At 44.0% G+C, this 27,890-nt stretch overlaps 1 protein-coding gene across 2 annotated transcripts in view; it reads left to right on the forward strand.

Annotated features, from left to right (window-relative positions):
- Positions 1-2,426: 2,426 nt before the first annotated feature.
- The window catches only part of GATB (glutamyl-tRNA amidotransferase subunit B), a 94,697-nt gene continuing 69,233 nt past the window's right edge, over positions 2,427-27,890 (forward strand). For both annotated transcript variants that reach the window (XM_055405476.2, XM_088827976.1), the window contains exons 1-2: positions 2,427-2,625; positions 4,582-4,732. In XM_055405476.2, coding sequence (XP_055261451.2) covers positions 2,450-2,625; positions 4,582-4,732 — 327 coding nt within the window. In that variant the 5' untranslated portion in view covers positions 2,427-2,449. The remainder of the gene's footprint in view (positions 2,626-4,581; positions 4,733-27,890) is intronic.

Genomic DNA, 27,890 nt, shown 5'->3' on the forward strand with positions numbered 1-27,890 from the left:
ATCACCAACTCCCTGAGTTCACTCAAACTCATGTCCATCGAGTCGGTGATGCCATTCAGCCATCTCATTCTCTGTCATCCCCGTCTCCTCCCACCCCCAATCCCTCCTAGCATCAGAGTCTTTTCCAGTGAGTCAACTTGTCGCATGATGTGGCCAAAGTATTGGAGTTTCAGCTTTAGCATCAGTCCTTCCAATAAATACCCAGGATTGATCTCCTTTAGAATGGACTGGTTGGATCTCCTTGCAGTCCAAGGGACTCTCAAGAGTCTTCTCCAGCACCACAGTTCAAAAGTATCAATTCTTTGGCGATCAGCTTTCTTCACAGTCCAACTCTCACATCCATACATGGCTACTGGAAAAACCATAGCCTTGACTAGACGGACAGATGTCTAATCAACAGGTTGGGCCTCCCAGGTGACGCAGTGGTAAGGAATTCTCCTGCCAATGTGAGAGACTCAGGTTTAATCCCTGGGTGGGGAAGATCCCTGGAGTAGGAAATGGCAACTCGTTCCAGTATTCTTTCCTGGAAAACTCCATGGACAGATGACTCTGGTGGGTTATAGTCTATGGGGTCGAAAAGACTTGGACACTACTGAGCTCACACATACACAATCAACAGGTTATTGATCAGTAACTGCAAATCTATCCATGTGACATATATGAAGTATGCAGCTTTTCCCCCTACTCAATATTCAGTTAGGCATCAATGATGCTTACTCAACTTCTCCTCTTATACGTCTCCAAGGCAACCAAAGTCATATTTTCTGACAAACCTGTTTCTTTTCTGATTTCCTTATCTCAGTGAGTAACTTCATCAGCCATCCAGTTGTATAAAGCGAGAAATTCAGAAGTTACTTGACGCTCCCCTAGGCTTCCACCATTATATTTAATACAATACCAAGTCCTCCAATCTTACCTTCCTAATCGATCTCACAGAGGTCAATTTCTCTCTGCCTCCACCACCACACTATTTCATCATCTCCTTCCCACACAACTACTACTCTGAAGGGCATGTACTCCATTCTTTTGTCAAATGCATTCTTCACACAGCACTCCTTCAATCAAAAAGCATTTTTGAGAGCCCTACTTTGTACTTTGGTAATACTGTGTTGAATAAAGCAGACCAATTTCCCATTCTCAAGGAGCTTGTGGAGATGGAAGATAAACATCAGATAGTCACAAGCACTATGTGGAGTATTAATATAGGGTGATCGAAAAGAGAATGGTGAATAGCTATTCTAAACTGTGTGCTCAAATACAAGAAATCAGTGGGCGTTTCAAGAAGGAGATTCATTTCGAAGCAGGAAAAAAATAGTCCACTGGGATGATGGTATCTACTATCAAGGCTTCCGTTGTATGTGAGTAAAGTGTTTTCAAACACTGGCCAAGATCAAAAAGAAAATTTTAAAATGTTCCTTAGGTTTCAATCTAGGTCTGTCTATCTCCCAAGAACCTGTGCTGAAATATAGTCCTTATGGTCTATGTGAAAGCATCCTCTTTTTGTTAACTTCTCTGTATGTCTAATCTACCAAGAATGTAAGTTCCGTGAACATAGTGGCTATATCTGCCTTGATCACTGCTGAATTCCCCGTGTCTAAGAACCATGCTGAGCATTCAGTTTAGTTCAGTTCAGTCGCTCAGTCCTGTCCGACTCTTCGCAGCCCCATGAATCACAGCACGCCAGGCCTCCCTGTCCGTCACCAACTCCCGGAGTTCACTCAAACTCATGTCCATCGAGTCGGTGATGCCATCCAGCCCTCTCATTCTCTGTCGTCCCCGTCTCCTCCCGCCCCCAATCCCCCCCAGCATCAGAGTCTTTTCCAGTGAGTCAACTCATCGCATGAGGTGGCCAAAGTATTGGCGTTTCAGCTTTAGCATCAGTCCTTCCAATGAACACCCAGGACTGATCTCCTTTAGAATGGACTGGTTGGATCTCCTTGCAGTCCAAGGGACTCTCAAGAGTCGTCTCCATATTGGCATGCAAATAATTATTTCTTGCAGTTATGCATACATTGGTGTCTGAAGTGGAAAAAAGCAGAAAAAAGAACTGGGTTGGGGGGGTTCAGAAAGTCTTTACGCAGATGTCAAGGTCATTTACTTCAGCCAGACAGGTTAACTAGTGTATAAAATCCCAGCCAGGTTTCTCAGCTTTCGATCTCTGGCACAGCCTGCTCTCTCTCACACGTGCTTACAGCTACAAGCCTCTCTAACTCCCCACTAGGAGGAGTCACACCTTCCGACCCCGAAACCCTCCCACTCTCCCGGCTAGTTCTCCTTCCCGCCCCCTCCCCGCCCGGTTGCGGAAGCCTTCTGGTCGCAGTGCTCTCTGGTAATAGTAGTCTTCCGGTCCGAGTCTAGAGAGGTTTATCTAATTTCTTAGAACTACGTTTCCCAGAGAGCCTTGCGGCAGAGGAAGGCCGTGTCACCTGACCAGGACTCTGGAGAGACAATGGCGGCGCCCATGTTGCGCTGGTGTTGTCCTGGAAGGCGTTTTGCTTTCGCCTGGGTTGGCTGCGGCTCTTGCCACAGAAGAGGGCCCCCGACTGGGTCCACGTCCAACGGGAAAAGGGGGCAGAGCTCAGTGGCTCAGCAGCCCCATTTCACAGCCCAGAAGCCGAGAGAAGGGTATACTATTTCATAACAGTATTGCCCACTGAAGTTGAGGTAGAACTGCGGAACTTGGGAGATGATGGCCACTACTGCCCAGCCTTAAGTCTGGACGTCTTGGTGGGCGGGAAGGGCTGTATGTTGCAGCCCTGAAACCTAAATAAAGACAGAAAACTGGCTGTCTTCTCAGTCCCTACTCCACACGTAAACTACTATCTTCAGATAGCCTTATTTGGGTAAAATGAGAGTGTAAAATAGCAAGTGTTTTCTTGAATGTTTCACAGACAGAAGAGTGGTTCAGTCACCTTAACTAGTAGTCAGCGCAGTATCAATAAAAGTGGGATCTTATTTAGCTGACATGTATTTAGCACAATTACGGGCCAGCAGTGTTTTAATGATAAAAAGGAGCCTTTACCTACAAGTTCTGGATGGGTGGCTCGGAGTTAGAAAACACCACCTATCTGTGGAGGCCTTTCATGTTGAGTGTGTGTGTGTGTAGACCTAGGAAGATGCAGCCAGTATAAGAGATCTTCCCTCTGGTTGTGTAGAGACTGTTGCTTATTTTGCTCAATATCCTCTGAACAGCTGCTTATATTTCACTATATAAGACCTAAATGATTTCTTTTTAAGTGCAGAAACATAAGGCATGTGTCTAATATTCATTTTTTTCCTTTGAGAGAGTTAGGTTGCTGTTATTTTTGCTTTTCTGTTGGAATAGAGGGGAAAATTTCCAGAAGCACTGGTTCTGTTCTTTTCATTAAATTAGGTTGTTTCACTGTGAAAAGTGAATGAAAAGTTTTTTCTCTTATGTAATGGAACTTCAAAAAAACGTTAAGTAAGGTTTTAGTGAATGCAGATTTCTGATGACTTCTTAGTTTAATTCCTCTCAATTATAGTTTGTGATTGCAAACTTTAAGGAATTCACCAGTACTATAAATACAAAACTTCATGTGTTGAAGTTATTGAAACAAAACCAAATGCGTGTAAATAAAAATGTTGATAATACAGAAAATTGCTTGAGGAAGGAGCAGGATAGGAACAGACAGAATATGGAGAGAGTTTGTGTACACCGGGGCGTCTGCAGATTGCCCAGGATGCATGGGTTTGATAATAACCCATGGAAGAAGCCCACTTAGATGAACCTAGGGAGACCTGTGTATAGAATGTTCATGCAGACCCAGCAGAGTAGGAGTGACCAGATAAGAGATTATGGTAGTATTTAAACTGCACTATTGCAGCTTTTTGGGTTTGGTGGCAATTAAGTTTAAAACATGCAAAGGAACCTGACACTGTCTGGAATTTAAAGTGATTTGGGGAACCAGGGGGGGGAAAAAGCCACTTTGTTTTCCTTTGTGCAGAATTCCGAAGATTATCATTTAGTGGTAATCCATTTTATTTGTATCACTATGATTACTTTACTTGCAAACCGTTGTTAGAAAATGAATTCAAAACATGACTGAGAATTTCCCTTCCTTTTTAAATAATGAGATGTACAACTATTTATTTACCATTATTTCTCTAGTGGTAGAATCCTGTTTCTGTTAATTCTAAAAATGTTCACAGAATCAGCTTTCTTTATGTACTGAGTGATTAACTGACAAAGGACAGTTAATTTGGAAAATGGTGCTTCTCATTAAAGTCAGCCAAGCAGTCTCCACCTGATAACCGTTTCTAAATGGTTTTCAGATGCCATATTGTTCCTTTCTGTTACCTTGTTTGCACAGTGAAGTCTTCTTAGGCCATGTTATAAATGAATCTTGCTTTGCCAGTCTTCTTGGTATTCATTTTGCATTGCTTTTTGATTTAGTCACCCAGTACAATATAACACATTTTTTAAAGTAGAATGTACAAATTTATAAGTTAAAAGCACAAGTGGGAAGTATTAGTAACATTTGCAGTTTAAGCTCATAGAAATTCACGCATGGTAGTGGATCTAACCTAATGACTTCTTAACCATTATGTTCTCCTCTTTAGTGAACATGAATGGGCAGCTGTGGTAGGATTGGAAATTCATGCCCAGATTGCCTCCAACTCCAAACTCTTTTCTGGATCTCAAGTCCACTTTGCAGCGCCTCCCAATTCTTTGGTATCTTTTTTTGATGCATCTCTACCTGGAACTTTGCCGGTAAGGTTTTTATTCAGTGTTGTTTTCATTTGCAAAATGTTCATCCTTCATTGAACATAACTCTTAGGAAATACTTGTTTAGGAAATTTTGAATGGAGTGGGATGGACTGAATGTTTTCTAAAGACTCATCTCTGAATTCTAAGTGTAAATGTCATCCGTTTATGCCTTCATGCACTCATCTCACACACAGTTTAGAATGTCTGCGAATACTAGAATGTCTGGTCTGTGCTATGAACTGAAATAGAAGGATGAGCAATGATCTTTGTCTTTGAGAAGTTCAAAGGCGAGTTGGGGAGATGTGTCCTATATGCAAGCAGAGTACTGTGTGATTATTCCTGTGAAGGTCATAAGCACAGTTTAGTTTTGGATCCCCAAGGAGGGATACCTAATTCAGTATGAGAAGGACTGTTGTGAGGAAATAGGAAAGGGGTGTGGTTAGTTAAGGAAAGGTTGCTGGGGGAGATGGTATCCGAGATAGCTGAGAAGCCAGGTCGGAGTCAGGCAGGTACGTGGGGAAGGAGGAATCTGGCCAATGGAAGCAGCATATGTCACGTGATATTACAGTGTAAGGTTCATAATGATTGTGGTTTTGAAAGTTAAGAAGGGGTCAGTAATGCAGAAAAAGTCAACCATATAATGCTTTGAGTTAATCACTCATTTGTCTGCTCCTTTCCACTAAAACCTAAGGAATGACTGGGTCCATTGTACTCATCAGCAAGATTTTTAACATGTATTTTTATATAGGTGGTTTAATTTTTGAAGAAAAGGATGGAAGGAACAGTGTGAATATTTGGGCTAATACTTGGCTTGTAGTCTGTCCAGGACACGCATTATCAACTGGATGTGGGGTTTCCTGCCAGCCTTTCAGGGAAAGTATCTGATGGTGATGGGAGGAAGGAGTGGTTGTCCTGGGTGAATGCCATGCTCTCTAACATTTAAATACAAGTGAAAACTGGTTAAATCGAACTCTGGCAGGAGTGCATGGGCAGAAGTTTACTTTTCCCAGAGTCACGGCCCAGAGGAGAAGGTCACGGGCAGCTGCTCCAGTGTACCTACTGTACTCAGGGTTTTGCTTGTACTGGGGCAGCGTCTGTGTCTTGGAACTGTTCCTTCCTTGCACTTTCTGTCCTGGACGACCCCTATTCCTGTAAACCCTGTCTAGCTGCTGCTGCTGCTGAGTCACTTCAGTCGTGTCCGACTCTGTGCGACCCCATAGACGGCAGCCCACCAGGCTCCCCCGTCCCTGGGATTCTCCAGGCAAGAACACTGGAGTGGGTTGCCACCTCCTTCTCCAGTGCATGAAAGTGAAAAGTGAAAGTGAAGTTGCTCAGTCGTGTCTGACTCTTATTGACCCCATCGACTGCAGCCCACCAGGCTCCTCCATCCATGGGATTCTCCAGGCAAGAACCCTGGAGTGGGCTGCTGTTGCCCTCTCCGGAACCCTGCCTGGGCTCGGCTTTGCATTGCTGTCGGGTCTTCCCAGGAAGAGAAAAGCGCAGGAGTGTCTTGCCCTCCTTTCTCACTCCCTTCCTCTGCCGTAGAGCATCTGTTTATGGAGAGATCATGTTTGTTCGTGAAGAGTTATAGTTTACATTTTTCAGTTAGAAATGTATGCATTCTCTTTGGGGGCAGAGAGTCAGATATAGTATAAATAAATATCTATTTAGACAAACAATTCATCACAACACCTTTCCTTTCTTCCTTCTGAGCTCAGAATTTCGCCCCCCCTTACATGGTGGTTCATTATCAAGAGACTAGACTTAACTGCAGAGTTCTTTCTAGGTTTTTCCAGCTGGGAATGTAGTATCTAGCAAGGTATTTATTATCAGTTCAGTTCAGTCGCTCAGTCGTGTCTGACTCTTTGCAACCCCATGGATTGCAGCATGCCCGGCCTCCCTGTTGTTCACTATCTCCAGGAGTTTGCCCAAATTCGTATCCATTGAGTCCATGATGCCATCCAACCATCTCATCCTCTGCTGCCCATTTCTCCTGCTGCCCATTTCTCCTCCTGCCTTCAATCTTTCCCAGCATCTGGGTCTTTTCCAGTGAGTCAGTTCTTCACATCAGGTGGCCAAAATATTGGAGTTTCAGCTTCAGCATCAGTCCTTCCAATGAATATTCAGGACTGATTTCCGTTAGGATGGACTGGTTGGATCTCCTTGCAGTCCAAGGGACTCTCAAGAGTCTTCCCCAGCACCACAGTTCAAAAGCGTCAGTTCTTCAGCGCTCAGCTTTCTTTATAGTCCAACTCTCACATCCATACTTGACCACGGGAAAAACCATAGCCTTGACTAGACGGACCTTGGTTGGCAAAGTAACGTCTCTGCTTTTCGATATGCTGTCTAGGCTGCTCATAGCTTTGCCTTGTCTTTGCAGCTCAGCAGGTTTTCTGTAGTCATGGCTGTGTGTGTGCTGAGTCTCTTCAGTTGTGTCCGACTCTTTGTGACCCTCTGACTGTAGTCTGCCAGGCTCCTCAGTCCCCGGGATTCTCCAGGCTAGCTGTGCTCAAATATTAGAGACAGTTCAAAGTAACTAAACGTCAGCTTGCCTTGAAAGACGTCTCATCATGCCCTAAAGAAGGAGATACTTGCCCAGGTATAAGCATTCTCGGCGTGACAGTGAAGTGTTTGGGACACTGAGGTGTGGAGAACTTGACACGGTCATTAATTGATGGCTAGAAATCCAGTTCGCTTGAGCCGGGATATGTTTTTCCTCTTTGGAGTTTACCACACTCATGGTTTGAGCAGCCTAATGGATTCTCTCAACAGAGTGCATTTGCCTCTTTTTCAGAAATGCTTCTGTCTTTTAAAAGACCTGTTTTAGTGTGTGACCCATATTACACCAAAACTACCAGAATAAGATGCTGTCACTCTCACAGCACTTCAAAACCCAGCAGTGTATCTGTATAGAAGTTTTAAATATATGGAAACATTGAGACAGTTGGCCTTTGCTAAGCCTGTGGAGCTGGTTTACTGATGCTCTGATATTCTGACTCTGCATTTTTGTACCAAAACTGGTGACCATTTGTCAGATATGCTGACTGGATAGGAAAAAAGGTCAGCCAAAAGAGTTTAGGTTAGAATGTCAAGTGTTTTTCTGTAGACCAAATTCATTTGCTCTGCTGGCCCGTTAAGGAGAAAATATAAGAAGGTGTCTTTCTGTAGGTGTTTGATTCTTCCTGTCTCACGATTGTGTCTTTATTCATTCGCTCAACTGACATTTTTGGATGCCTCCCCTGCACTAGTCGTCGTGGAAGCTCTAGTGACACAGCTTTGAAGAAGGTGAAGGATAGATGAGAGGTCTGTCCACATGAGCTTGACAAGTGAGCAGGCAGTTGCAGCACCGTTCAGTGAACTTGCTGGTAGCGGGAATACAAGGAGAGACATTTAACACAGACATAAGGAATTGCAGAATTTGGCCAGATAAAAGTGAACGGGAAGTACGGAGACCAGAAGAAAAACAGGACATGGCTTGTTCTAGAAGCTGAAGGAAATCTGACGTGTTGTAGCCCTGGAGAAGGACATGGCCACCCACTCCAGTGTCCTCGGCTGGAGAATCTATGGACAGAGAATCCCAGCAGTCCATGGAGTCACACAGAGTTGCACATTACTGAAGTGACTTAGCACGCACGCACACACACACACGCATTGTAGCCTAGAACTTGAATATGGCATGGCAAGGGGTGAAGCTGGCATGGAAAGCGTCATCTGTACCACACAAGCCCCACTAAGCAGTGTGCATCCCACTGCAGAGAGGTCCAGGGTCAAACGCTCCAAGGGACGGAGGGTTCTGAGAAGGAGTGAGTACACACGGTGTCAGAATTACTAAGAGTCAAGTGAGGTGAGGACTGGGCAGGGGCCACTGGCTATTAAAGGGGCATCCTTTGCAAGAATGGCTTCAGTAGATTGATGGGGGTCGGAGGAAGGTGACGGAAGATAAACTCAGGGATGCTGAGGGAGAGGTGAGAACTAAGCAACTATTCCAAGAAGTTTGGCTCAGAAGGAAAAGAGAATGCAGTAGAGAATTCCCTGGAGGTTCAGTTGTTAGGACTCAGCACTTTCCCTGCCAGCGCCTGGGTTTGATCTCTGGCCAGGAAACTCAGATCCTGCGAGCTGTGCAGTGTGGCAAAAAGAAAGGAGACCGAAAAACATGACTTAGCACTGATGATATTATTCTTTTTAAAAAAGGGAGCGGAGTTCCTCAGTAGTTCAGTGGTTAGGACTGTTGAGCTCTCACTGCCAAGGGTCTGGGTTTGATCTAGTTGGCTAGATAAATAAATCCAGAGAGGTGATTGTTTTAAAAAGATAGGGAAAGGGATAGTTAGGGAGTTTGGAATTTATGTGTACACACTCTATTTAAAATGGACAACCAACAAAGATCTACTGTATAGCACAGTGCACCCTGCTCAGTGATGTGGCAGCCTGGATGGGAGTGGGGTTGGGGGAAGAATAGATTCATGAATATGTATGGCTGAGTCCCTTCACTGTCCACCTGGAACTGTTACAGCATTGTTAATTGGCTATGCTCCCAAATAAAAAGTTTAATTAAAAAAAACTCAGTTTCCTTAATGTTGGAGAAACTTGAGATGGTTTTAATGATGATGAATTATAGTCAACAGTAAGGTAATATCCCCTTAAAAATATGTCAAGAGGGTAGATCTCATGTTAAATTTTTTACTGCAATAAAATACAATATAAACACTTTTTGATGCTGATGAGAAGGAGCCAATGACAAAGGGGAAATTAAAGAGGCTTTTGATTAATGTGGCAAGTTGAACATATACATGTTAATCTGCCTGTCTCCCAGCCCCACAGAAACCCCACTGAAATGACAGCCAAAGAATTCAAATGTTGTCAACCTGTGAGAGAATGGGAGAGGAGACCAGACTACAGGAGAGAAGGGAGATGCAGGAGGGCCTGACTTAGCACAAGGGGGTTAAGTGTGAGCCAGGAGAGGGACAGAAAGCCTGCGGAAAGAACACCGGTCAGGAAGGAGACGTGTGCCCTGCGCAGCCCCAGGAAGGGTCCCGATGTGAGATCCGCAGGTATTGTGGAGGTTCAGGGGCAGGTGGAGACAGAGGGGTTAATTCATCGTCTAGATTCAGAGCAGATAGACCTGAGGTCCTCTCCCTGCCCTTTTACAGCTGCTCTAGCCCCACAGGGGTGTGCAGTCTGGGGAGAAATTCAGCTGCTGACACACTCCCCCAGAGATCCCAGGCACTGGGGTCAGCCAGTGTCTGTACTCTGAACGCCGGGGCCTGTGCGAGCCTTTCCCAGCATGACCACCTCTCCTCTTTCTCGCCCCCCACTCCTTAAGCAGCAGTCCACAGGAACCTGACAGAACTTGACGTTTAGGGGGATCTCAGTTAAAAAAAAAAAAAAGGCCATCACTGACTCAATGGACATGAGTTTGAGCAAGCTCCAGGAGATGGTGAAGGACCGGGAAGCCTGATATGCTGCAGTCCGCGAGGTCACAAAGAGACAGATGTGACTGAACAGCAACAGTAAAAAATCTACCCAGCCACCTCACTGGTTGTCCTAGTGTGAAGGCCACCAATCAACAAGGCCTGGGTGTTTACCCAGAACTTTTAATCAGAATTGTGGTACCTTTAAAATAGAAATTGACAGCCCCAAATCACCAGACATTTGAAGAAATTCTCCAACGTAGCAGACAGAGCCCAAAATAAAAGGAAAACTGAAAGAAATAAGAGGCAACAGATAACGCATAGGGTAAAAATACTTTAAAAATTAAAAACTTTTATAAATATCCTCAGAAAAGAGAAGGTAGCTGTATCTTTGAAACAGGAATATGATACCACCTTGTTAAATAATCAGAAAAGAAGCTTTAAAATTAGGATGGGAAAAAGTCCAGAAGAGTCAGAATATAAAATCAAACCTTTCAGAAAGAATAACACACATACAATGAATTGGACAGTAGGGGAAAAAAATAGGAAATTGAGAAAATCAATCCAGGATGTCCAACCTTTGATTAATAGGAGTTCCAAAAGAGAGGAAGTAGACGAGAAAATTGTCAAACAAATGACACAGATGAATCTCTCAGAACTGCAGGACACAGGTCTCCAAATCAGAAGGGCCTCCCAGTGACCCAATGCAAGGAATAAAAATAGCCTCCCAGGGCAGGCCCGCCATCATGAACTAAGGGAACACAACACCAGTGAAGATAGATAACTGACGGGAAGCTGCTCTATAACACAGGGAGCCCAGCCTGGCACTCTGTGACCAGCTTGAGTGGAGGGGTGGGAGGGAGGCTTAAGAGGGAGAGGAGATAGATATATATATGACTGATTTCAGCTGTTGTAAGGCAGAGACCAACACAGCATTGTAAAGCAGTGATCCTCCAAGTTTAAAAAATCTGACAACCACCCAAAAAGATAAGATACTAGAACTAAGAACAAAGGTCACGTACAAAGGCCTGGGAATCAGTCCTATTGGACTTCTCAAAGCAGCACTTAGAGCTGGAAGATGATGGAATAGTGCCTTTTAATATCTTAGGGGAAAAATCATTCTAACCTGGAATTCTGTATCCACCACTACAAATCAAGTGTAGCCGTAGAATAATTAGATTTTCAGACAGGAAGGTTCTTGACAAATCATCTTTTCAATAAAAAGGAACCTGTTGGAGGCATAGAGAGGTTCTGGGTTGCTGGCTCTGCTACAGACCTAGAGAGCCTAGCAGGAGAGGAGGGGATGGCTCTGGAACAGAGGTTTCCAGAAAGAAAGGGAGAGGGGAGGGAACAGCTGGTATCTAACGCTTGTATAGATAAGAGATTTTTACAAGGAAACAGGAGTCTTTCATTGATTTTATTGAAGTATAGTTGATTTACAGTGTTGTGTTAATTTTTACTCTACAGCAGAGTGACTCAGTTTTGTGTATATACATACGCACACACATGTTCTTTTTCATATCCTTTTCCATTATAGTTTATCATAGGATTTTGAGTATAGCTCCCTGTGCTGTAAAGTGTGTGTATGTGCTAAGTCACTTCAGTCATGTCCAACCCTTTGCGCCCCCGTGGGCTGTAGGTCACCAGGCTCATCTGTCCATGGGATTCTCCAGGCAAGAACACTGGAGTGGGTTGCCATGCCGTCCTCCAGGGGATCTTCCCGACCGGGGGATCGAACCTGAGTCTTTTCTGTCTCCTGCATTAGCAGGTGGATTCTTTACCACTAAGAGCCACCTGGGAAAACCTTGTTCATCCATTCTATATGTAATAGCTTGTATCTGCTAATCCCAAATTGCCAGCCTATTTCTCCTCCACCTTGCCTCGCCTTGGCAACTACAAGTCTGTTCTCTTATGTCTGTGAGGCTGAGAAACTGGAGTCTTAGAAAATAATAAGCAGCAGGCAGTAAAATCAAGCAAATGATAAAATGAAAAGCCTACAAACTCCAAGAAGAAGCAAAACGTTCAAGAAAGGACATGTGATTGGAATGTACTGAGCAGCTCAGCAGACACATAGTAACACAATAATAACAAACAGCAACCATTCATTTAACAAAAACTGTGACATAATTGGGATATTGGCAAGTCAAAGAACTAAACTGTGATCTACCATAATTGGAAGTCATGTCCTAAATTGATAAAGTAAGAAAAAAGTAACCTAAGGATACGCTTTAGGAATATTTTGGAGCCACAATTAGCAGCAGCCTCTTTCTCCTTTTCAGGCCCTAACTTGATTGATTGGTTTTTGTTTTTGTTCAGTTGGCTGTTGTTATTTCTTTTAGCTTTTTATTTTTTTAAATAAGTTAAATAAGGCAATGAATGAAAGATTTAGAGCTCTCAAGAGACGGATTATGAGGCAAAAGGTTTTTCAACAAGGTTTTTGTATCAAGATAATATTAAGTAATAATCAGGTATTACCTCTGCTGATTTCTCAGCCTTCTGATGGTGAAATTTTCTCTTTTTTATTCTTCGAAGTTGAAACAGTGACCACACCCCACCCATTCCCTCACCTGTAAATCCCACCCTTACCCCCGTTACAGGGAAAGGCTCATTCACATTCTAGACCCTTCACGCCCAGGCTCAAGCTTGTGGAGGTGTCCCCACTTCCCCATGGGTGGGATGGCCTACTTACTACCAACCTGACTTTTCCACTTGAATGTCATTAGGTTATTGTGGGCTTGCACTTAGTGGTGGCTTATTTTGTTCTTGAATGGATAAATAATAAGCTCGGGTAAATTCCATGGGACAGAATAAGATAGAAAAGTGTTGCAAACCATCTCACTTTGTAACTTACATAAATTATTTCTTGGGAATGGCATGGGCCAAAGTCTGGTGGCTTCATATTCCAAAATCAACCACATTGGGTCATGGGGACAGTTCATCAAGTCTGTCTTCTTCCCAGATTAAGGCAGGATTGTCACTTGGCAAATGGCCAAGAGCCATGCCCAGAAAGTGATGCCTTGTCCCAAGGTCCCTGGCACAGCTTATTACTTAAAAATAGGAAAGTAAATACCAGACACGACAGCCCAGAGATCTGAAGGTGGTTCAGGACTGTCAGGGGGTGCAGGTGGGTTGCAGGAACTGCTGACTTTCCTTATAAATTATAAGGAAATTTATACATACATGTAATATTTTGTTAATTGAAAGATTTAAAGGAGTGACGTAGAGGGGAGAGAAAGTCTTTGATAGAATCAGGTTCCTGAGAAAGTGGGGGCTGTCCCTGGAGCCCAGGGAGAAGACAGCTCTTGCTCTGCAACCTCAGGGAAGGGGAGCCCTCCGCTCACGACTGGAGGCAACTTTGGGGGCTGGGTTGCGGAAGATTGGGAGGCTTCCCTGGTGGCTCAGTCGGTAAAGAATCCACCTGCAACGCAGGAGACCTGGATTCAATCCCTGGGTTGGGAAGATCCCCTGGAGAAGGGAATGGCAACCCACGCCAGTATTCTTGCCTGGAGAATCCCATGGTCAGAGGAGCCTGGTGGGCTGCGGTCCACGAGATCAGAAAGAGTAGGACCCGGCTGAGGGACGTTCCCGGCTCCCTTCTGATTTTCCTTCTCTGGCTGACACTGGCTCTTGCACCTCACACCCCTGCTCAGTGCCCTTTCCTGCCTCTGTTAGAGTGCTTGGGTTTGGGGTTTGTGGCCGAGGCGCTCTCTCGGCTTGTCTGTGCCTCCCATCGCTCCTGTTTCTCCCTGCTCTTGAGTGACAGTAGAGAATCCCACGCTGACAGGTCTGTCTGCTCGACACACGGAAGACTCGACTTCCTCGTCTTCAGGCATTCGTTCCTGCGAGAAATCTGCTCCTTTCTGTGTTCCCTCTCTGATGGCTCTGGCCGGGATGCGTCCAGGAACGGAAGTGTTTTATTTGTCCTGCTCGGTACTCTGTGTGATTCCTCCGCTTAGACACTCAGCCCAGGACTGTGGCCGCGTCACTGGCGGGATTCACAGTGGCTCTGCTGGCCCCCTTTGGGCTTAAGGGACGGTTTCTCCATTCGTTTATGGGCCCCCAGCTGCCATACTGCCGGGGTGATAAGCTCTTCAAGCCCCACGTCCATGCCGGCACAGGGCCAGGCATGGACGTGGGGCTCAAGACTCTCTTTTCACCCGAGGCCTGAGGTGGTTGCCTCTTCCTTGTGAACTCCTCATTTGGTGGCACAAGATTTTCTGGCTGGACCAGGATTTCGTGGCTCCTGTCAGCTCCCTGCCCCAGTGGAATCCCAGCCTTGACTTCTTTGCCTTAGGTGCTTGAAATCACCAGCATCTGGTGTCTCTTCAGCCTGGTTAACATGGTTGGTGGTAGTAAGGTCCACTCACATTTACTGAGTGCTTTCTTTATGTGCATGTACTTGTTTTAACCTCGTCAACCCTATGGGGTAGTTTCTCTCAATATCCCAGTTAGGTAGTAAGTGGAGAAGTCAGTCCGTTCTTCCATGTCCAGTTCTAACTGTTGCTTCCTGCCCTGCATACAGATTTCTCAAGAGGCAGTCAGGTGGTCTGGTATTCCCATCTCTTTCAGAATTTTCCACAGTTTATTGTGATCCACACAGTCAAAGGCTTTGGCATAGTCAGTGAAGCAGAAGCTTTCATGCATTGGAGAAGGAAATGGCAACCCACTCCAGTGTTCTTGCCTGGAGAATCCCAGGGACAGGGGAGCCTGGTGGGCTGCCATCTATGGGGTTGCACAGAGTCGGACATGACTGAAGCGACTTAGCAGCAGCAGCAGATGTTTTTTTGGAACTCTCTTGCTTTTTCCGTGATCCAACGGATGTTGGCTATTTGATCTCTGGTTCCTCTGCCTTTTCTAAATCTAGCTTGAACATCTGGAAGTTTACGGTTCATGTACTGTTGAAGCCTGGCTTGGAGAATTTTGAGCATTACTTTACTAGCATTTGAGATGAGTGCAGTTGTGCGGTAGTTTGAGCATTCTTTGGCATTGCCTTTCTTTGGGATCGGAATGAAAACTGACTTTTTCCAGTCCTGTGGCCACTGCTGAGTTTTCCAAATTTGCTGGCGTATTGAGTGTAGCACTTTCACAGCATCATCTTTGAGGATTTAAAATAGCTCAACTGGAATGCCATCACCTCCGCTAGCTTTGTTTGTGTGATGCTTCCTAAGGCCCACTTGACTTCACATTCCAAGATGTCTGGCTCTAGGTGAGTGATCACACCATCGTTATTATCTGGGTTGTGAAGATCTTTTTTGTACAGTTTTTCTGTGTATTCTTGCCACCCCTCCTTAATATCTTCTGCTTCTGTTAGGTCCATACCATTTCTGTCCTTTATCGAGCCCATCTTTGCATGAAATGTTCCCTTGGTGTCTCTAATTTTCTTGAAGTATCTCTAGTCTTTCCGATTCTGTTGTTTTCCTCTATTTCTTTGCATTGATTGCTGAGGCAGGCTTTCTTATCTCTCCTTGCTGTTCTTTGGAACTCTGCATTTAGATGGATGTATCTTTCCTTTTCTCCTTTGCCTTTTGCTTCTCCTCTTTTCACAGCCATTTGTAAGGCCTCCTCAGACAACCATTTTGCCTTTTTGCATTTCTTTTCCTTGGGGATGGTCTTGATCCCTGTCTCCTGTGCAATGTCAAGAACTTCTGTCCATAGTTCTTCAGGCACTCTTGTCTATCAGGTCTAATCCCTTGAATATATTTGGAAAGGAGTAAGTCAAGGCTGTATATTTTCACCCTGCTTATTTAACGTATATGCAGAGTATATCACGAGAAATGCTGGACTGGATGAAGCACACGCTGGAATCAAGATTACTGGGAGAAATATCAGTAACCTCAGATATGCAGATGATACCACCCTTTGGCAGAAAGCGAAGAAGAACTAAAGAGCCTCTTGATGAAAGTGAAAGAGGAGAGTGAAAAAGTTGGCTTAAAACTCAACGTTCAAAAAACTAAGATCATGGTATCTGGTCCCATCAAATCATGGCAAATAGATGGGGAAACAGTGAAAACATGGCTGACTTTATTTTTGGGGGCTCCAAAATCACTGCAGATGGTGACTGCAGCCATGAAATTAAAGGATGCTTGCTCCTTGGAAGAAAAGTTGTGACCAACCTAAACAGCTTATTAAAAAGCAGAGACATTGCTTTACCAACAAAGGTCTGTCTAGTCAAGACTATGGTTTTTCCAGTGGTCATGTATGGATGTCAGAGTTGGACTATAAAGAAAGCTGAGCACCAAACAATTGATGCTTTTGAACTGTGGTGTTGGAGAAGACTCTTGAGAGTCCCTTGGACTGCAAGGAGATCCAACCAGTCCATCCTAAAGAAGATCAGTCCTGGGTGTTCATTGGAAGGACTGATGTTGAAGCTGAAACTCCAATACTTTGGCCACCTCATGCGAAGAGCTGACTCATTTGCAAAGACCCTGATGCTGGGAAAGATTGGGGGCAGGAGGAGAAGGGGATGACAGAGGATGAGATGGTTGGATGGCATCACCGACTCAATGGACATGAGTTTGGATAAACTCCAGGAGTTGGTGATGGACTGTGAGGCCTGGTGTGCTGCAGTTCATGGGGTTGCAAAGAGTCAGACACGTCTGAGGCTACGGAACTGACTGACTGACTGGAGAAGTCAGGTTGAAATACCGCGGTCTGACTTCCAAATTCATACTGTTGCGCTTCTGCCTTGTGCAGCTACCCCTGGGTGATGGGGGCCACAGGGGGTTTCCTTTATTGCTTTTCAGCTTGGGTGTGTATTGACACATTTCTCTGTGTGCGTGTCTGTGGGTGCAGACACAATACTTGTTCTCGTCCCCCGTCTCCACTCCCCGCCCCGCCCAGTGTGTCTGTCCCGCGGGCTCTGCCTCACTTTTGCTGCCGTCTTTACAGCGGTTACAGCCTCCCTCCCCATCTGCCATTCTGATTAGTGACCCTTCTTCTGAATGTTTCTTAGGACTCCAGGCATTTTTATCTTCTCATTTTACCTTTGGTTTTAGAATTGTTTGGAATCCCATCATAAATCTTCAGACTGGAAAGGTCACTCGGCCTATTTTCCTGCTGGTAGGCAGGATTACAGCTAAGCTAAAAACAGCATTCTTTGTTTTTATTAGCCGGCATTCAGCTTCATTCATTACCTTGACCTAGTAAAACCCCTTACTGTGGTACAGAATTTTCCTTAATTTATTAAATCATTATTTGTGTATAGAATTATAGACAGAATCTTAGGTTATTTCTTCGAGTCAGTTGTTTCCTATTTATCAATGTCATTCCAACTTTCGTAATATTTTGTATGTGAGATGTGAAAAGGGAAGAAAAATAGGAAAGGAAATATATTTGTTTGATAAAATGTCTAGAGATTTACAACTCTGTTTCTTTCATAATTTGCTAATGTTTCCAGTAATGGCGAGATTTCAGCGAACCATCAAGTGTGCTTGAAATATATGCCTGTGCAGACCACAAGCACAAGCACACATGCGCGCGTGCGCGCACATGCTCACTTTGTTATTTGAAGTGCTTGCCCCCTTATGGTGTCGATCCCCGAGCAGGAGAAGGCAAAGCAAAGAGAATGTTGTTGCTTTGCTAGTGCCAGCTGCTGGGTGACTGTTTGTGGCCAGGAGGTACCTGCTGCTGCTTATCAGGCTGAGCTGCATTCTGTTGATGAGAGGCCAGGACATCTAGCACACTGATAAACAGTGCTGGTCAATTTCATTAAAAAAAAAAAAAATTTTCTAACTAGTAACTCTGATCTTGGTTTGCTTGTTTGAAAGTGCTTAGGTGTGCATAGCATGGAACCTCCTAGTAACTCTTGTCTCTTGCTTCTTGAACTGGGGAAAGGGCTATGGAAGCCTGCAAGAACAGGCTCTGCTTTTCTCAGGATCAGGATTTTGCTCTCTGAAAAAACACTGGGGGTTTTCCATGTTACAAAGATGCCTGAGATTAGCCTGGCAGCTATGGCATGAAAACTGGAACTGGGATATTGTTTACCCTATTTTACAAAACTTTCTTTTATTCACAAGAATGTTACTATTAGCAAGCAGAAGGAGAATGAAGAGGGAAGATCTGAAGTGATGCCTGCCTTCTGGGGACTAACAGACAATGCGGTTATCAGGCCTTATGCTGGCGGTTCCGTCTTGAACGTGTATGCAGATCACTCTGAAAGGGACCCCGCCCCTTTAAGAAATGATAATATGAATGCCTTTTTGACATGAGTTTATTTTTTTAATTTCTTATGGAAGATGTATTATCTGGGTAAATCTGCAATATCCTAGCTCTCTGAACATAGCAGGTATTGGTAATAACTTTTGTTTTAAAGGACCTAATAAATTTAGAAATACTTAACTAGTTCTAGTAAGCATTAGGCTTAAGCACTTTTCTGACTCTTAATTCAAAATGTAATTATAAACACTTTTTACTTCAAAATTTCTAAATGGAATAGAAATGCAAGAAAACAGCATTTGGAAAAAAGTGTTTAAATACTTACATTTATAATCAGATCTATATTTGCCTCTCTGTCCATTCACACTTAAATGATGCTTGGTTATTTGACTGAGAAGGCAAGATGTGACAGTTTTCTATTAAAATGTTTTTCCATTTCAATGATTTGCTTTAACGTAATCTGTAGAATTTATAATTACATTGTGTTCTCAGACGCTGATCTTGCCACTCTCTGGCCATTGTTATGCTTTCCCTCTTTCCTCTCTGCAGGGGAGTGTTCCAGGGGTGAAGTGTTTTGCCCCATGACCTCTTTTGCCCTCTGCAAAAGAGGTGTATCTGTGAGCTCATGCATGCACGTGTGGAGAGGCTCCCTTTCAGCTCTTGAACCCTCTGATGGTCCTGACTTGCCCTCTGTCTCATTAACTGGATGTCCCCCGTGGACTTGGATGACCCATGACAACGATGGACTTTCACATCCCGTGGGCGGCATGGTCTCTCCTCCTGCAGGGAAGCGTTTAACATCCTTTCCTCTTTTGGATATTTTGCCAGCATTTGGTGTTTTTGTTTTTAATTTTATTTATTTCTTATTACTCTTCTTTTTGGCTGCATCACATCTTGGTTGCAGCAGGCAGGGTCTTCGCTGCATCACGCAGGACCTTTTCTTGTGGCACGCGGGCTCAGTAGTTGTGGCACATGGGCTTAATTGCTCCGTGGCCTGTGGGATTTTAGTTCCCCAACCAGGGATTGAATTGTATCCTCTGCACTGCAAGGTGGATTCTCAACCCTCACAGAAGTCCCCCTCGGTGGGTTCTTGAAAGTTTCCCTCTTCACAACTATTCCCCCTTCCCTCACGCCTGCCCTTCTCGCACACAGCATTCCCCACGGGAAATCTAACTGTGAATACTAGTGCATCTACGTTCTGTCAATATATATTTCACAGTTGATTGAACATCCTTTATGTGTGTTGTTTATGAGGATTTCTATGTTTGATTTAAGGTTCTAAAAAGCAGTTCGTGGATCTTTTTCAGGCCACCTGACTGTACTTTGCACAGAACATGTATATAATATTTCTCTGTATAATTGCAGACACTTATGAGGACATGCATGAGTCCATAGGAAAGAATTTTCCAGGTATCTAAAACCCTTTTGATATGTTTTAATTTCTTTATGGGAATCTTTCTAAAATGCATTTTCTACTTTTCTGCATTAAAATAGAGTGTCCTGAACATAAGCTAACCTTTTCTTGATTGCTCAAGGTTATCAGCAATATATTGTTGTAATATAATGGTGCCTTCAAGGTCTACTGAGGTGTGTAAAATTATCTGATCCTACAGGAAAGCGGCTAAAGATAGCCATTCTTTTTAGGCTTCGTAGTACAGTCTTTTTCCTTGTTACTGCAACCATCTACCTCTCACCGCCTTTGTTAAGCTACTGTCAATATATTTGATTCTAGGAACCCCTTCTTGCCCACTTTTCACTTCTCAGTTATTCTGATCTGCTCCAGTCCAGAAAGAAAGATGATTGCGTTTCTTAATGTAAATAAGAATAGGCTCTGAGTAGAGACCTGTCCTACAAAATAAACTACATGAATAATATGCAACTAGTTAGCTTCTCAATGGTGTAAGCAGTATGAGAATTAGAATAGGAAAAGATCCCAGAAATACTCCATTCAGTCCTTTTAACTCAGGTGAGAGAACTGCCTGGCGGTTACTCGGTTACTTCTTGTCCCAGTCAGGTGTGAACTTGTGTTTCTGGTCTGTTTAATGGTCAGCCTTCAGTCTCTGTTCTACCGTAATTTCTGGAGTTCTGATATATGTAAGCACTATTATTTTGTAGGCATGTGTATATTTCAGAACACACCATTAACAGGTGTATATGTGATAATGTTACTAGATATCAGTCCACATGCTGTATACACACAGGCATTGACTGTTCAGCAATGATGCTCATCGTGAAAGTGAAAGTCGCTCAGTTGTGTCCGATTCTTTGCGACCCCATGGACTATACAGTCCATAGAACTCTCCAGGCCAGAATACTGGACTGGGTAGCCTTTCCCTCCTCCAGGGGATCTTCCCAACCCAGGGATTGAACCCATGTCTCCTGCATTGAAGGCGGATTCTTTACCATCTGAACCACAAAGGAAACCCAGGAATACTGGAGTTGGGTGGCCTATCCCTTCTCCAGGGGATCTTCCTGACCCAGGAATTGAACCGGGGTCTCCTGCATTGCAGGCAGATTCTTTACCAGCTGAGCCACCAGGGAAGCTGATTGTATGTGCTGCTTATTACAGTGTCCTGTGAGAGATCTAAATCTGGGGAGAGAGAAAAGAGGAAAAGAGTGCTGCTTCAGAAGAAGAAATGGGTGAAAGGAGATCTAACCTAACAAATTCGGTGCCCTAGGCACTGGATTTTTCCCGACCTCACACTAAGAGACCATCTCTGAATGTGGGCAGCTCCCAGCTGTACATCTCACTAGGCAGATAGTGGCCATAATGAAATACTCTCTTAGGATCTTTTATCTGTTCTTCATTATAGGAAATTTTCTCTACATTTTCTTCCAGTTCACTAATTATTTCTGCTATGTATGCTCTGTTCTTTAATATATCCATTGAGTTTTTTTTAAATTTCACTAAGAGTATCTTTCGTTTATAGAAATTCTGTTCTCTTAAATCTCTCCTATCTTTTTGAAAATACCTTGTTCTTTTATCATGTATTCAGTTCTTTATTTCTTTGGTAATTTTAAATCTACTTATTCTGTGTTCAGAAATTCTATTACATGAGGTTCTTGGGATTTCTTGTTCTGCTTTTTACATGTCTCCTGATTCTGGCTAACGGTAGATGATGTTCTTGTGTATTTTGTAATTTTGGATTACGAAGTCAGGTTTGACAGGACTTTATTAGAGGGAGTCTTCTGGCTGGGTTGAGAGCAACTCTCCAGTGAATCTCTTAGCTTGGGGTTCCTAGACCACACAGTTAATAAATTTGAACGCCAGGTTTGCCTGAGAGCAGATTGTGGCAATCAATTCTTAGAGCTGACTTTTATGCTTCATTTTAACCTAAGTCTGGGCTGAGACTTTACTAAGATGGAAACATTTCAGGAGGGAAAAGTGGGTGTGACCATGTAGCTGGGACTGCAGCCAAGGGTATGAAGGTGGGCAACTCAAGACTTCGAATGGGGCAGGAAAGACATCTTTACGTCTCTCTCTTTCCTCCTGCCTCCAAGCTGTCCCTCCCTTCTCATCGCAGCTGAGGCAGAGGTGCGTACACCTTCCTGCTCATCTTCTCTGCCCTGCTGTCACAGACACAGATCAGGTAATTGAGCTCTTTCCAAATTCCCCCTAGTTGTGCAAGGATGTACCCTCTCTCCCATTTCCTTTAAAAATTCCCACTTTCCAAAAGCAGTTCAGCCTTAATGAATTGTTTTTTGTGTGTGGAAGTGATAATGCCATGTCGTTCCTCTCAAGGAGCAACAGAAAAGCAAGATAGTACAATTAAGAGGAACAGCAGGGTACATCTGTCTTTCTGAGTGATGGTTTCCTCAGAGTGTGTGCCCAGTAGGGCGATTGCTGGGTTTTGTGGTAGTTTTATTCCTAGTTTTTAAAGGAATCTCCATGCTCTTCTCCATAGTGGCTGTATCAATTTATATTCCCACCACAGTGCTATTTATAGTGGCCAGGACATGGAAGCAACCTAGGTGTCCACCAGCAGATAAATGGATGAAGAAGTTCGGTACATATACACAATGGAGTATTACTTAGCCACAAAAAGGAATGCATCTGAGTCAGTTGAACTGATAGGGGTGGACCTAGAGCCTGTTATAGAAAGTGGAGTAAGTCAGAAAGAGAAAAAAATGTTAATGCATGTACGTGTGTGTGTGTGTATATATATATATAAAATCTAGAAAATGGCACTGATGCACCTGCTTGCAGGGCAGGAATCGAGCTGCAGATGCAGCGCATGGACTTGTGGGCACGCCAGGGCCAGGAGAGAGTGGGACGAACTGAGAGGAGTTTTGACGTATGCGCCCTGCTGTGTGTTACATAGCTAGCTAGGGGAAGCAGCTGCATAGCACAGGAAGCGCGGCCTCGTGCTCTGTGATGACCCAGAGGGGTAGGGTAGACAGGAGGCTCAGGAGGGAGGGGATATTTATATATCCTTATGGCGGATTCATGTTGAACGGCAGAAAGCAGCTCAGTGTTTAAGCAGCTATCCCCCAATTTAAAAAAAGCGGGTTTTGGCAGAGGCAGCCCACGAGGAAGCTGAGGGTTTGTCTTCCTCTCCACCCCGGTCTCTGGGACCCACGGGACTTTGTCTGGCCTTCTCCCCAAGTGACTGTTTCTGATGCAGCCTCATGTTCCTTCCTGGGGAGGGACCATCTCCAGGCAGCATCCTCGTCTCCCCAGGGATTCATCCTTGAGCAAGAAACCTTCAGTGTTGAGCTTAAAAAGGGCTTTTCGCCTATTTCCCGATTTCCACATCCCATCATGCGGGTTTATTCTCCCTTCACAATATGCCCTTGAACGAGACATAGAGTACAGCAGCAGCAAGCCCTTGTTAGAGGAGCTAGGGCTCTGTTTATAACTCTTAACTGTTTAAAATGAGTTTGGTGCACTGCTCCGCCCACAAGTCTGTAATACGGGAAAACAAGGTGAGAATGTGTGAAAAGTAAACCACGAACACATTACCGAGGGTGCCCAGGGGTATGCGAGCTCAGGGCTCTTTTCTTGAGATAAACATACAGTAGTTAAAACAAATTACCTGTGCTCCGTGACAGTTTTTGTGTCTGCCATTCAGGCAGTTCATACAGGCTTTGTTCTGGGGATTTATTCTAGAAGCCGGTAATAAAAATGCAGCCTGAGATCATGCAACTGGGTACCATTCATTATTCTTCCCTGGACAGGTCCAGAGCTTTAAAACACTGCAGCAGACCTGTGAAGGCTCTGCCCTCCCAGGGGAAGCACCCCTGGCCACGGCAGCAAGCTGCCTCCGGCTTCTTCTGCTCCTTGGAGCCATTGGTGATGCTAGTGGTGGTGGTGGGGGGCAGTGGTTTCTGGGTTGGCTTCATGAGTACTAGAAAAGTGTTTTCAGGAAGATGTGTGGTTTTAGGGTGTCAATAAAAATAATACTGTCTTCTCATCTTGAGTCAGAAAACTGAAAGAAAGACAGTGAAGTCGCTCAGTCATGTCCGACTCTTTGCGACCCCATGGACTGTAACCTACCAGGCTCCTCTGTCCATGGGATTCTCCAGACAAGAATACTGGAGTGGGTTGCCATTTCCTTTCTCTAGGGGATCTTCCCAACCCAGGGATCGAACCCAGGTCGCCTGCATTGCAGGTGAATGTTTTACCATGTGAGGGAAGCCTCTTGAGTCAGGGATTGAACCCGGGTCGCCCACATTGCAGGCAGACGCTTTACCGCCACGAGGAAAGCCTCTTGAGTCAGAACCAGTTGAGAAATCAGCATAGTGTTCAGACAAATGGAGATGAACCTGCTAGTTTCATTTCTGATAATAGCTTGATTGAAGAATGTAACATGATACATCCCAATGGCTTCTAGTACTTTTTGCATCCCTCCAAACCATAGACCTTTTGCTTGTAGAAAGCTTATCACGTGGCCAGAGCAGACCAGAATATACCATCTTGGTGGGCGTGCTGATCTGAAAGAGCTCACACAGGCTGTGTTCTGGTGATTTATACCAGAGCCTGTAATAAAAATGCTGGGCCACATATGCTCAATTCCTTTTCCCAGAGTTGCTCATTACAAAAGTCACTCCTCCTTTGAGGACAAAAGAATATGGACTAGAGAGCAGAATCCATGAGGAAACATGGGGCCTGGAGACTGGACGATGCTCAGTTCTGCCCTCAAAAGCCTGAGCCAGTTTCTGGGAGGAGACGTGAGGTATTCTTTTTTGTGGGGTGGTTTCCTTTGGAATTCTTTCTCCACACTACAGGAATATACATCTGTGGTTTGAATAAATTGTAATCATTTTTCAGTGTATCTTCAGCTTCATATCTAGTTTGGGAGGAGGAGTTGGTGACTCTCTGCACTGCAGCATCTTGCGGAATTTTTTTCCTTTGCTTTTTGAAAGACCTTGGCCGAGTTAGGAAGTCGTTTGCCATTGGCATCCCAGTATGCCAAGTGTAGGCTTGGCGATCCTGGCGTTGTCGGTGTAGTCAGGCAGGGCTGCTCTGGAGAGGGTCTCTTAACACATGGTAGAGGGTTCTTGCTAGTGAGCCTTCCTGTTTCCCAGCCTTCTGCCCCTTGCTGAGTCCTTATAATAAGGCCTGGAGCTGGGGCAGGGAGAAAAAGTAGGAATCAGGAAAATGTTAGTGTTCCCAGGAGGCTTAAAAGTACTGTCTTCCAAATGTTGATGCGTGGATCTCTTCACAAGTGGAGAAGCAGGAAGCGTGATCAATAAGCGTCTTTGTCATGCCCTGCAGCTTTCTCAGGCAGTGCAGACAGACAGCAACATGTGATCGTCAGTTGTGTCTCGAACTGTCAGCGTTGTTTGCCAGCTCATAGGCCACCCCAGTGAGCGAGGTTAGAGGCTCCAACCCCAATTGATAAGAGAAGAAATTGAGGGCCTTTTGGACTTACCCAAGGATACCAGGAGGTCAGGAGCCCAGTTAAAAATAGAAGCGAGAATTGCCTGGCTCCCATTCTTAGCATAAAGCACCAGACTGCATTCCCTTCTGCAGAGTTTGCTAATTGTCCATTTCTGATGAAATGCAACAGGGAATTTTTCCTTTATAGCTAGTTGTAAACATTTAAGATGCCTGTCATCACTCATAACCTGTGTTTACTTGTCATAGCTAGCTAGCCCTCTTATTTGCGTATTTCTTGTTCTTTTACAGTTTTACTTCTATGCAGAGAAGCTACTGTATATGAAAGCACCTTGTAACTTGCAAGTGGCACGTAAATGTTACCTCATATTATGTTACTCATATTCTTAACATTACAGCATTAGACTATTAATACAGACAGTACTTCCTTACATGTTATAGTGGCCAGTAGGGTTCGGCACTTAAAATGGCACAGCGCACGTGAATGACAATACAAAGTTTTCCATCATAGATTTTTTCAGAGAAGCACAAATTGAGAAGTTACATGTGTGTTTACATAGTGAGACAACAGAATAGAAACATTAACAGAAAATTGGATAGCTGTTCAAGTTTGGGGGAAGCAAAAAGTATTTTCAACTCGAAAAGATACAATTGGGGAAAATTATCTTCCTACCAGGTAAAAGAGCACACACATCTTTCCTTCATGTTCTTGTTTATATAAAAGTTGCCTGTATGCAGGGTTTATATACTTATATATAGATGGAACAGAATTCCCTTTAACAGATTTTTCACCTGTAAAATGAAGTACTTAACAGTCCTGTGAGTGTTAACACCATGCCTCATTATCTGCACAAGGAGCTTAGTGTCCACTGAACTATGCATAGGGAAGTTTAGACAGATTATAGTACATAGAATATTTTCTAGTCTACGACTGATTTTCAGCAGCTTTGAAAGGGGCTTCTGACGCATGTGTGTAGTTCATCAGTTAGCATCAGCGTAAACAGCTCCTGCCTCCTCTAGGCTCTCTTTCCCACTCCAGGCTTGTAGCATCTCCCTAGCCTCTTCAGTAGGAGAATTGTCTGCTCTCTTCATCCCCAGACCTTTTGTTTTTAGATAATTCAGACATACAGAGGAGCACACTGAACATCCTGCCAATGTCTAGGTTGTTTTTTCCTTTTGAATTAGGCATTGTGGGGTGAGTTGCAGACATCATGACCCTTCGTTCGCAAAGAGTTCAGCGTCTTTCTTCTCTTATTGATGGCTGTGTGATTATCACACTCAGGAAAGCCAGCCTGGTTACAACCCGGTTATCCAGGACACCGTTCACAGTTGACTTAGTATCGTCCTTTCTTTACTTCTCCCTGGCTCATGATCCATCCAGAGATTGCACACTGCGTTCAGCTGGCATGACTCTAGTCTCATTTTTTTGTTTCTTTTTCCTTTTCTTTTCCTTTTCCCTCTCTCTCCACTCTCTCTGTCCCTTTTTTCCCTTTCACGACATTGACATATTTTTAGATCCTGGCTAGTTCTTCTGTTATCTGCTCTTACAGCAAACACAGCTGATGGAGTAGGGGCTTTGCCTATGAAGGTTTGGCTTTTCTTTTCTTTTTTCCTTTTAGCCTCCATGATTTCATAGTTTGCTAGGAAGCCTATAACAAGATACTGTATACTTCTAGGATGCATAAAATTTAGGATTTTTTTTTTTTCCTGAAAATCTTTGTCCTGTTAGATTCTCCCAAAGGCTTACTCCTCAGGGCATTCCTGGGACTGATGAATAGAGCTAGAGACAATGCAGGAGATGTGAGACATGGGTTCAGTCCCTGGGTCGGGAAGATCCCCTGGAGGAGGGCATGGCAACCCACTCTAGTATTACTGCCTGGAGAATTCCATAGACAGAGGAGCCTGGCAGGCTAACGTCCGTAAGTTTGCAGAGTTGGACACGGCTGAAGTGACTTAGCATGCATGCACTTTAAATAGAATGACATGTGTCTCTAGGAATCGCTTTTGATATTCACAGGCCTTGTTCCACCAGATTCCCTGTCCATACCAATAATGAATGCCTAGCTTGCATTTCCTTGAGTTTTGTTGGTTCAGGCCAGTTCCTTTGTTTCTCAGCAATAGTCAGAGCTTTCAAGTAAGAATTAATCTTTTACATAAAGAAATAAGTAGATCTCTTTTGGGGTCATAGGAGCTGTTCACTCATTAAATTGATGTTTCTTGTCACTATCACTGATTACTCTTAAGGTTTCAGTAATAAATTTGGCATTCCATGTAATCTGTCTTGTCTTGGAGTAAATTTTAGGATAGGTTAGAAAAGATGGAGTTTCAGTTTGGGGACAGTGATCTAAAATAAATGGATTTATATGCTTTAGCCTTTTAACATTAATATTTGTTGTTGTTGTTCAGTCACTGAGTCTTGTCTGACTGTTTGCAATCCCATGGACTGCAGCACACCAGGCTTTCCTGACCTTCACTATCTTCTGGAGCTTGCTCAAACTCATGTCCATTGAATCAGTGATGCCATGCAGCCATCTCATCCTGTGTCATCCCCTTCTCCTCCTGCCCCAATCCCTGCCAGCATCAGAGTCTTTTCCAATGAATTGGCTCTTTGTATCAGGTGGCCAAAGTATTGGAGCTTTAGCAATATTAATATACTTTTCTTAAAAGCTATAAACAAGAGAAAGACAAATATTCAGAGTTAAAGTTAGGGGAAAATCTTTCTTCTGTCAAGATCCTTGCCGGATCCCAAAGTTTTATT

This window comes from Moschus berezovskii, chromosome 19 (assembly GCF_049115385.1).
Source record: "Moschus berezovskii isolate FMDL1 chromosome 19, NW_MosBer_1.0, whole genome shotgun sequence".
NCBI classification, from domain to species: Eukaryota; Metazoa; Chordata; class Mammalia; order Artiodactyla; family Moschidae; genus Moschus; species Moschus berezovskii.